Below are 12,244 nucleotides of genomic sequence, written 5' to 3'. Positions count from 1 at the left end.
AAAGACCTACATTGCACTAGGATTGCAGCAATCCTTACACATCAGTGCTTTCAACAAGACTGTGAAAAGCATTGTGCCACACATTCAGTTGTTGGTGTTATTGGTGTTAGTTAATGGAATGTTACAGACTCAAGGCCCTTTCAAAACTATACTTATTGTTTGATGGTTTGAATGTTAGTTGTATATTCTGTATTGTATAGTTATTACTCTATTTGATTTGATTCCTATCCTTGTATTTTACTGCACTGTTGAGAGGTAGGTTGTACAGTAGGCCAGTGTTTAAAAGGTTCATACTGCCATCATAAAAGCCACCACAAGGTGATGATGACAAGAGCTGTGAAGGATGTGTGAAAGGATCCATTCTTCTATTATTTACTGACATTGCTGACATTATTGGTGTTCCCTCCACATAATCTCTAAAATAAAAATGAGAGAGAGGAATGTTTGGAGATTGTTTGTCTTGTCAGCTTGCCTTATCAGATGGAACATTTTAAAAATGTAGTTTATTGTAGCAGCTCATGAATTACAGAGATGAAGAGTGGAAATGGTATAAATATCAGGTTACCTTAACGAAGACCAAGCAATGGGACCAAATTGTGTTTTCAAATATCCGTATTCATTTTGCGGTCATTGTAGGTGTCGTTATTAGTTATTGATCGCAGTAATTGCTTCTTTTTTTATAAAGAGTAGTCCAAAAGCTTTCTATTTCAACCCACAAGTTCACCTGACCAGGGCACAAATAGAGGCACCAATATCACTTGATAACAAGTGCAAAGTGCCCTATTATTCTTTGACCAGGCGAAAATGGAAGAGACATCACATTTTAGCAATGATGGAATGAATCTATCACATTTCTGCCGCTCTCGGCACAGAACAGGGGAAAGAGGAGAATGACATCAAATCAAATACAACTTTATTTAAAGTGCATTTCACACAGGTGTCTCAACAAACTTTACAAAGACATGACAGCATCACAACAATATAAAAAATATAAAAACAGTAAATTTAATATGGAATGAAACACTGTTAACACAGTACGGGAGAGTTGCTACGAGTTGTTGGACTTAAAATGGGACAGGCAGGCTATGGCACCAGCTGTATTCTTTTTTATATGGGGGACAAAAAGCAGTCCAGCATCTTCGGATCTGATGGAGTGGGTTGGTAGGGTTTGATTAATAAAATACCATTTAATGGTTTATAAATTAAAAGCAAGACTTTGAAATCTATTCACTGTTTTACTGGGAGACAGTGTACAGTGGGCCAGTTGTTAATAGGTTCAGGCCGACATTACAGTGGTGGGCTACCTGGGCTGCCGCTGCTGCAGCAGACACAAGTTGTGAAGTGCTGCCGAAAGCCACCACAAGGTGGTGACAAGCTGTGAAGGATGTTTGAAAAGAGAATGGTTTGCCTTATCAGCTTGCCTTATCAGATAGATTGGCAAAATCAAGTTTATTATACCAGCTCATGAATTACAGAGATAAAGAGTGGAAATTGTTTAAATATCAGTTTATTTGAAAGAGGGCCAAGCAATGGGACTAACTCCTATCTACTCTCATACCGTCATCACCCATTCTCTCACAGCACAGAGAAGCGGGGGGAATGTTTTAGCGCAATCTGACATTAATGCAACCTATTGATTACAGAATGAAGTTTGGGATTTTCATGCAAGACAGGAGTCAGGATTTGGGGTTTCAGTGGGATTGAGACTGGATAGAAAAGTAGCCTACAGTTGTAGGATTTTAATTTCATGAGGGGGTGCTGCTTAAAACGCTGCGATGATGTCCTTGGATAAACCTCTTCATGGACACTTCATAAAATGTATGTTGCAAACGTGAAAAATCTGTGCAGTAATTTTACCTGCTTCCCCGGAAATGTGAAGAAGCGTGGATGCAGAATAAATAGCCCTCCCAGTCTGTTTCTGCAAGAAGGAACATCAAATATATACATTTCTAACGTTGAACTTGTTTTATCTTGAGAGTCCTGTGAAATCAGAATATTTTCAAGTTTGGTTGGTTTATCCATTAAGGATAGGACTGTATTTCGGTTTATCATCTAGTTTTTCAAACGGGTACCGCTATCGTATGCTTGTACTACTATTATCAAGGTTTCTATTACATTACCATACTATGAAGCTGAGTGAATATGTTTTTAAGTGTCCAAAAAGCATTGAAACCCATCATTTCAGACACTGTGGATGGGGTTTATGTGATTAGCAGCGCTGTTAGGCCTACAGTACATTTTTAATTGTGCATAATAGTGTATTATAAGGATTGATCCAGTGTCAGTCTTATGTATCAACCCTGGATGGAATTTGAGTCGAGAAAGCAGATCTGAGAGCAGGCTTAATGATTATTTCATGATCGACACAAATTGCTCTCTACTTTAACTATGAGCGTATGACGTGGCAGCCTTAATATGTTCCTATATTACTGTAATTGCAATTTCTTTGTATGATGCTTACATAATTTACTTTCTTTCTTGATACATGATGTTGAAATCTTGATATAAATGTTGAAATCTGTCTGAACATATTGTTTATAGAACTCTGCTCTCTCAACAGTCAAACATCTACATGTGCAGTAGCCAGGGAAAAGTGCTATGTTTTACCATAGACTTCGAATCTGGCTTCACTTGTTCAGAGAGCTCCTCAAAGGTAAGTTTGTTATTTTAACTTAAAGCCCAAATTCAATAAATTGCAGATAGTCGTTTTCTGCACAGCTTTGAGGTTTGCGTTTGATTTGCAAAACTGTGTACCAGTTGGAAGTTGACACATGGCAGTTTGGCGAGGCACTCCAGACTAAAATGGCAAATTTTATATCTACCTTTCAGATTTCAGATTTTTAAAAATACTTTGCCCCTAACATTGGAGCTATCATAAATAATAATAAAGGTGGCCAATTGTTACACAGAGACGTTTGGGTGGAACCAATGACGGCACAGAGAGTGGAGAACAATGGTTAGCCCAAAGGCGTATTTATTAATAATAATAATAATAATAATAATAATAATAATAATAATAATAATAATAATAATAAGGGATAAGGGAAGGGGGACAGTAAGGGTAATCCAGAGAGTAGTAGAGGGCCGGTCCAGGGTCGGTAGGGGGATGTCCAGTATCAGGTGAGGGGAGGGGAAGGAGCCGAGGGAACTGGGAGGAGGCTAGGTCCGTGGGACAGGGGTAGAGGGTCGAGGAGACGAAGGGGCTAGGTCCGTGGGAGGGTCGAGACGGAATCCAAGGGGGTCGGGACTGCAGGAGAAACACAGGAGACAAGGGGGTAAGACAATGACGAGGAGACAGACACAAGAAGCACTAGGAATCACTGGAGGGCTGAAGCATAGTTGCGAAGATACACAAAAGTTACTGTATGGTCACAGTACGTTCTGGCACTGGACTGAAGCTCAGGCAGGGTTTAAGTAGGGCGTTGATTGGGGATGGGTTGCGGGTGCGTTGATTGGGGATCGGGTCCAGGTGCGCTGTCGACTGGGAGGAGGACACTCCAGTGATGACCACCACGGCCTCGAGGTGGTGCCAGAGGGTTGGTTAGGAGGGGGAACCGTAACACAAATATTATAGTGAAATTGTTGGGAGATCACAGTGTATAAGGTTACCTGAGTGCAGTATGCATCTTCCTTGGTGTTCCGCAGTCCGAAAGGAGGTGTGTAAACAAGCAGATGGTCCATGTGACATCACCTTCAGATGTTTGTTATTACATATTTCATAACACTGGGATATGATCTGCTATAACAGGATCTGTTTGAATGTGTTAAATAAATGATTTGTGAAGCTTCTACATGATGTAGGCTTTATACAGGGGTTTCGGAAGGCCCTTTTGAAGCCTTTCTAAGTTATGATTAATTTAATATCCCTTGCAGAAAAAACTATGGAGATACAAATTCTCTCAGCTGAAAGGCTCTTCTGATGATGGGAAAACAAGGGTGAAACTCCTTTTCAAGAATGCTGAAAACAAACAAATAGAAATGAAGGTAAAGTGAAATCGCCTATCATCAATTCAGGTTCCATTTCATTTAGTTTAATGGCCTCTCTGAAGGATAATATCTACTGGTTAGCAATGTAACAAAGAGGCTTCATAATGTGAACATTTTGGTCACATAAAATTGTATTTTGGATTGCATGCATAGCCACACAATATATCATAATGAGCGGCTCTTTCTGAAGAAGAATATCCACTGTTTTTTTGGTTTGTGAGAGGGGGTAAATATCCATCAAAGATTTAGCCATTTTTAAACAAGTAGAAAGTCTGAGGTAAACAAAATAATGAGTTAACAATAAAACATTCATTTATGGATTTTACAATCACAACAACAAAAACAGAGTAAAACAAACATACAGTAATAGTGAAATAGGGTTATTCAGTTCTTCTTTTTTGGGTAGAGTTTTGTCCTTTTTAGTTGTGTGGTTTAAAGCACTGTGCGTGAAATAAACAAATAGATGCTATCAATGATACTTCAGGTCATGAGCAACATAGCTGACAATGTTTTTTGCCTGTTCTCCTTTTAAGTTACATTTTTGTTTTTCGTTGCAGGAGCTAGAGTTTGCCAATCTGACTGCTGTCCTTCACTGTATACATTCTTTTATCGCTGCCAAAGTGGCCTCTATGGACCCTGTCTTCGTCAACAGTCAAAACATCTCTGGAAAGTACATGAACAGTTAGACACTTGTTATCATGTACACTTTAGTCACATGAGCCAATTGACTATTTTATGCACATTCAAAGTCAATTAATATGTATACCTTGTTCCACTTATTTTTGTATAACTCTTGTTAAATAAGGAAAATATGAAAAAAGATTTCAGACTTTGGAAGCAGATGATATTTATACTTACATTTGAACATTGATTTTACAATTAGGGCCATGTAGAAACACATACAACCACACAGAAATGTTATTTCTTTGTGTGTGCATTTTTTAATTAATGTGAAGATACAGGTAAAAAAATGTCATGATTATTTGCAAGGAAGAATATACTTGACTGAACTGTTATGGCCCAAAATTTAGTTAGTAATATGTGTTTGCTTCTGTGTTTTTCTTTTTTTACTTGAACCCTTGTCAGTAATTTGATGAATTCTATTCAATCTGACAATAACAAAACTAGAAACTGCTATCAAAGCTATTCACGGTTCTGGTCATTCTCTTGCAACATACATAGCAACAACACCTGTAGACAATTTTCAGGGAAGTGGGTAGCACTTTCTATTACAGCATGGAATTAAGGGGTAATAAGGTAAAAGCATATTGCGTTTCTCGCAATAAGATCCATATTTCTTTACAATTACTTCTTGAATTGCATGGTCACACCGATGTAAGGAATTTGTAAGACAGTCATGATGAAGGTTAATTATTGGGTTATTATATAGAAATAAAGTGTTAAAAGGCACATTATCATTTGTGTCAACAGGATCTTGCTACCTCCACCTTTCCATTGCATAGTTAACAAATTTTATTGGGGATTAATATCCAGTAGAGTAGAACATCTTTGCAGTTATATTCCTGTTACCATGTTGTTTCCCCTCTATACTATATTTATAAAAGTATGTGGTGTGTTACCCTGGAATAAGACTAGAGTGACACTGAAATTACAGGGAATCTGGGCTGGAAAATGAAGTGATGCCCATTACCATAGTGTTACCCCTCAATACCATGTAATGATGTATGTGGTATGGTACCCTGAAATGAGACTATAATTACAATGAAATTACAGAGAATCAGGGCTGGAAAAAAAACTGCCTGTTATCATAGTGTTACCATCATGTTACCCCTCAATACCATGTTATTAAGTATATGGTCAGTTACCCTGGAATAAGATTAGAATTACAATGTGCAACAATTTTACATGGAAATAGCACTAAATGTCCATATATGTAGCTATCACAGAATGGAAGTCCTTAATAAAAACTCATCACCTGAAATCTTGTCCTCAGCCCGCAAAATCGCATGTTTATATCTGGTCCGTATTAACCAATCAAAATTGACGAAGAGGCGGGACAACGGTCCTTTCTCATCCGAAATGGTGGCTCGTTGCTGCTAAATTAGATGGCTTTTTCAACTGTTAGTGAGATAAATATACATGATTTCTATATGAAGATTTCAAATATATTTTGTTTTATGAAAATAGCTGCCTTGCCCTTTAGTAGCCTGGGGAAAAGATTGTGTTCTTCCTGGGAGGCAGCTGTTGAATTTTGAAGCTGCAATTAGCCTTGCTGCCACAGGTGGCGCAAAGTTGCAATATGTACCTTTAAAGGTCCAGTTTGTAACATTCAAGTTTTCTAAAAGCTTCCTAATGGTTGTAATGACTATGTTTAATCGGTAGCGATCAGGGAATGAGATCCCTTGAAAGAAATATTTAATTTACGAATGCTGTTTTGGTCCTGTGAAAGTGTTTTCTAAAATGGAGTGTCCTCCCTGATACTTGGTTTGTATCAATGGTTTGTATCAATCACACATTCTCTGCGGTTTCCCTGGCTGGTTGCTTTGGCTGGCGTAGGCGGTACGATATGACGTCAGCACTTTATAGAAGTAAGAGACATGCTTATAATGTCTGATCTAGGCTATAAAAATGTTACGATGGCCACTAATTTGTATATTTAAAAGTAATGAAAGTCACGCTGGAATCTACCTTATTTGGCCAGGAACAATATGACATCATTGGAATTACATTGGGAATTGTCTTTTTTGACAGAACTACAAGTGAAATTACAACTACGTGGCAACTAAGTGGCCACTAGGTTTTGCTGAGTGCCCGCCAGACGACTGATTGATCCCCTGGTTTGTATACAAACATGTTATGGCCAGGGGTGTTCTAGAAGAGTGGTCGTTGGTTTAAAGGTGCTTTATTCACAGAAGCAAGTTTAACAGTTCGGGGATAATTTTAATATCCTTGTGTTTTGTTAAAGTACTAAGTACTAATTTCTTACATCATAATCCATAAAACAATCATTGCTGGGACCATTTAAGGTGTGTCATTTGATTAATATTTCAAACCATAGTGATACAGGGAGATGCTGCTGTTTGTATACGGCAACAAGTAGCTTTCTAGCTTGAATCGGTTAAAGAATTATATTCAACACTCATGGAATTGTGTTCCTTTACTACTACATATGCAGCATCATTGGCGTTTGGTTCTATTTGCAGGTGGAATTGTTGCATAGAGCACCATTGATGTTTGGCACCATTATTCAATAATTATTCATTATTTGACTGGCATTATTCAAGCAAATCTACAGGGGATTAACTATGATGTAATTGCCTTGTATCAGATTGGTACATAAAAAAACAAAACTGTAGGCTACTTACAAACTTGCTACAGGTTAGATAGAGAGTTATGCCATCATTCTGTAGTTAGTTAATGTGATACAAAGCTTATGTAATATAAACTGTGGCCTAATGGGCATGCACTTTGTTGCTTTTTGTGCATGTAAAATGGAGCCAGTGTAAGTGTTTTATTCTTACATATTCCATGACCTACAGTCAGCATTCATTCAATCACTGTGGCTGCAGCATTATACAGCATCAGAAGAGTGTGTGATAAAGGCAACAGACCAAAAATGCCAACAATTGCTGTGCTTGCTGCAGGAGTTCAAGGTCCCAGGGGGTGTTTTAGTTTGTATTTCGGTCAGCCGTATCATCACCACCTCTTCCTCCATAACAAAGGGGTGTGTGGAATGAAAAATACTGGACTGGGGAGGAACAAATGAAGATCTGTTTTTATACAGGCTATGCTAATTGTAGCAATGGTATCTGTGACTTGTGTATTTATGTGTCTGAATAGTTTACTTTGGACCTGCCATTTTTTATGCAACCATGCACTGACATTTATGACTTTGCTTGATCAATAGAAATTCAAAGCATAGGCACATTAATTTACATTCATATTCCCTAAAGCATTTTTTTCCTCTTTAGTGTCCATATATAAACATAATAAATCCAAAATGAATTTTCTTCTCTATGTGTCTTGCATAATGCTCTTCTAACAGATGATTATTTGCCATTGTCATATTGTAAATTGGGTCACATTTATGCAGATTGTTCTGTTATTGAATTTCAAGCATTGCGTGGTGGAAATGGGCAGTCACTACAGAATCTACAGTACCCTGCATAAGTAATGGGACAGTGAAGCGTTTGTCTTTTGGCTCTACACTCCAAAAGTTTGGAAATCAAACAATTACTATGAGGTTAAAGTAGAGATTATTAGCATTTATTTGATGGTATTTGTGTACATATTGGTTTAACCATTCAGATATTACAACGGTTCTTATGCATTATGCAGGTGTTTCTGAGCTCTCAATGTCTAGTATTGATTCTAGGTTTTGCGTTTGCCTTTGGTGTCTGCTATTGGTGTCTGTCAACATGAGGACCAAAGAGACGTCAATGAAAGTCAGGAAAGCCATTATGAGGCTGAAATATCAGGGGGAAAAAATCAATCAGAAACATAGCCAAAACCTTCAACCTTCAAAAATCGGCAGTTTGAAACATCATTAAAAGGAATGAAAGCACTGGTGAGCTCAGAAATTGCAAACGGTCTGGAAGGCCAAGAAGACTTCAACAGTGAATGACTGAAGAATGTTCACCATGATTAAGAAAAAAAAAACAACAACTGTCCCACAGATCAGAAACACTCTCCAGGAGGTAGGCGTGAATGTGTCAGAGACAACTATCCGCAGAAGACTTCACCAGCAGAACTACAGAGGCAACACTGCAAGGTGCAAACCACTAGTTAGCCACCACAGGCTAGCCAAGTTACGGTTAGCTAAAAAGTACCTAAAAGAGTTATGGAAAAAGGTCTTGTGAACAGATGAGACAAAGATTGGAAAAGATTTTTCATGCTTTCATTCAGAAATATGTTCAATAGAATGTAAAGTGTGTGACAATGTCTATTGTGTCTGCTGCAAGTTGCAAAATAATCTGAAAATTGATGTAAAAAAGTCTTGATATTGACTGGAGAGGAGGTATGTGATTTATCACATCTGATTTAGGAATAAACCCCTTTAACTGAGATCACATTATGAGACGGCTGCCTGAAAGTTCCCTTTTTGGTTATTCTAATAGCTATTTGTTGGTGCAGTTCTGAAACAGTAAAGAAAAAAGAAAAAAAAACGTGTGCACTGGCCTCTGCCTGCAATTGGTAATCAGATTGTTAATCTCTGATGTGCACTGCACTTATGGATGGAGAGGGTTTGAAGTGTGAAATGTGTTGAAATGTATTCCATGATTCAACATGACAAAAACGGCATTGACTGAATTTTGTGCTCTACCATTTAACTCCTCATCTCAGTTGGATTCCTCAAATTCTGCACAGTTGGTGGCAACCTTGGACAACTCTGCCCAGTTGTTATATATTTCACACTTTATGCAGCTGGTGCTGCAGAATCTCTTCATCATGTGTATGTGGTATCTGTATTTTCCCCTCTACACCATCATTTTGTTCTATTTAATTCATTGTTTCTTTTGAAATTTTATATTAAATTGTTAGTGGCAAAATAATTGGCCCTCCAGAACTTTTAAAGTAAAGTACCTTCTTAACAGTGTGTAAAGCAATGTATAAATAAATCACATTGTCATAGTTTTACAGTCACCTCACCGTATTTTGATTCCCCCTGGCTTAGAGAGGCCCTAGGCAGAATCCAATAATGTATTTAGGTCAATGGTTGGGTAAAACAGACTGAAATGCTGTCAGATTGCATCAGTGTCATATGGATTGTTGCTCACCTAAATTCCTGAACACATATAGCAGATAAAGCATAAACAGTTCATCTTTATCTTTTTTCTTACCTTTTATTTTATTGCCTTGCATTAGTTATTTTCTTTTGGTGAAAAACACAGTGTAGATTACCAAGATGGCTGTTTCCCTCAAAGAAAACTTAGGCACCATGAAGTACCAAAACTGTTTGTAGAGGGCTTCTATAAACATCCTGAAGAGATGACGGGCCAAGGCCCTCTGCTGAAGTCACCGCCTGGTTGATAATGTTATGCAATTGCATCACCAGCTTGTCAAGTACTGAGCTGAAGTGCATTGCTCAATCTACCGATGGGCATAACACCCACTCTTGACAACGCAAGCAACAGTACGCCTCTGAATGCTAACTGAAGCATTTGTGATGAGAAGGCTTCTTGGGGCTACCCAAGAAGCACCGGTGCGTAGTCTTTTAATCCAAGAAATCCTGTAGCCTGTTTACAGAGTTCGGAAAAACAGGTTTCTGTAGTGTTACATTAAGCCATTTACAAATTACAGCTTGAGAGGACAGGAGCAGTGGTGTGAAAACAATTTTCAAGCAAATTACTATCTGAAAGGAATGCATAATTCAGGTGTGGAGTCAGCTACTGTGGTGGACCCAGACCTGCCAGACCGGGGGCCTAACCTTGCAGGGAAATAAATCCCTATCAACACTGCATGTCTACTAGCAATAAACAGTGTCATTCAATTTGATACAAGCAATACCTTGTAACACCATTTTTGTTTGTTTTATAGAACTTCCATTAAATTACATGTTCATTGTATTATGCATTCATGCTGTCTTTGTAAGGTATTGCATGACACCTACTTCTCACCATTTCACTTAAGACTTACAGTACAGTTGCATTCACAGCAGATTCCTGAATGTACATTACCTGTGTGTGTATGGCCTCTCTAAGGATTATTTTCAAGTACTCTGGATGAGTGACTTGTTTTTATAGCCTTATTCCTTGACATCAGGTCAGAAAGTCGTCCCTCGATGATTTTTAAAAATAGAATAAATACTTTTACTGTCAGTGAATGCTAGAAATATATTGGCTGGCAATTTGAGCAGGGTCCTGCTTCCGCATCAACCATTGTTAAAACCACCAACATGCCACCAACATACTGTAACAATACCACACAGCCCCTGTTATACCAGATAACACTTTTGCTACCTACTAGCACAATTAGCATTGGGAACCTCAACCTATTTCATCTATCAGAACTATTGCATTTGTATGCAAAATAACAGCATAATTTCTCATAAGCAGTTTGTGTAACTCTAAATGCCATCTGTTATGCCAGTCACAAAAGGATTTAATAGGGATGTTAACTTGCAACAATATTCCAATTGAATTTCTTCCACTTACAATCCTGTGTCTGTTTTGGCTACACTATGAATACAGCTTCTCACACTTGGAAAAGGATTCCACTGTCCTTAGCTAATGGAAAACAAGAAAAATTGGTCAACATAAAAGTCATTCCTCTAAAAATACATCCTGGTATCCTACTTATTTGCATAATAGAAGTGGTGTTCCTTGCTCAAAGACATAAGGACAAATCAGAGAGGTAACCACACTTTCTTCTTGTTCATTGTAGTGAAGCGTGGGTTTACGTAACTCAGTACAGTGTGTGTTCCCTTCTTCACTTCACCTCTCTAAATTGTGTATGCTAAGCAGAGCTGTATACAAGGCAAGAGAAAACAGAATTGAAGTGCTTCTTCAGCTTAGTCAACCAGGTATAAGAGAACCTCTTAGAGTCGCAGTCATAAGCAACTGAAAAATGACTCGCTGGGCAGTTTCAGAACATCTGCTTTGAGTATACCGGCAAAAGGTGGGCAAATGCATTTTCAGACTGTAACTGTTTTGAAATACTCTTTTTATTCCAGAGAATAATTTATACTGTACAAGAGTACTTGTGGGGGTTTTTACGTAATGATAACTCACATCACATACAACCATGTGACAACTGAGCTGAAGGATTGACAGTTGCTTTTAAGTTAACTTGATAGTCAGACTTCTGAAATGTAAGATGGTTAAAAAGAAGTTGTTGTGGTGAGATTTGATCTGGGAGAGTGGCCTGCTTTATGTTGCAGTATCAACACCATGGCTGTTCGGCTGAACTTGAGCTATGCTATTGTATCCTGCATGATCCTAGCATGTTTTTCAAGTGAAGAGACCAGAAACACCAAACGTAAGTAAGCTCTCCATTTTCCTCTGGTTGCATTACATGCACATGTTTCTATGTACAGACAAGACATTTCTATTGTCTACTCTTGACTGCAAAAGTTTGTAGATCGTCTATAGAATATCTACATTTACATTTAGTAGTTTTAGTAGTAGTTTTATCCAAAGCGACTTACAATAAGTACATTAGTACAGTAAGTGAATCAACTATACATCAGTCACTGTAAGTAAATGACTGATGTGGGGGGGGGGGGGGGGGGTCACAAGACAGTGGAGTTCTCAACCGTGATGGAGAAGTCTTGGAGAGGGCAGGTTTTCTCAGGATG

The 12,244-nt window shown here is 38.2% G+C and overlaps 1 protein-coding gene across 1 annotated transcript in view; it reads left to right on the top strand.

Moving 5' to 3' along the window:
- The window catches only part of sntg2 (syntrophin, gamma 2), a 41,915-nt gene extending 35,678 nt beyond the window's left edge, over positions 1–6,237 (top strand). Inside the window, exons 15-17 of the mRNA XM_083682810.1 lie at positions 2,561–2,653; positions 3,874–3,984; positions 4,545–6,237. Coding sequence (XP_083538936.1) covers positions 2,561–2,653; positions 3,874–3,984; positions 4,545–4,673 — 333 coding nt within the window. The 3' untranslated portion in view covers positions 4,674–6,237. The remainder of the gene's footprint in view (positions 1–2,560; positions 2,654–3,873; positions 3,985–4,544) is intronic.
- The last annotated feature ends 6,007 nt before the right edge of the window (positions 6,238–12,244 follow it).

The sequence above is a fragment of the Argentina silus genome (assembly GCF_951799395.1).
Source record: "Argentina silus genome assembly, chromosome: 13".
Taxonomy (NCBI): Eukaryota; Metazoa; Chordata; class Actinopteri; order Argentiniformes; family Argentinidae; genus Argentina; species Argentina silus.
Note: the sequence above shows the minus strand (reverse complement) of the source record. Positions and strands in the feature narration are given on the sequence as shown.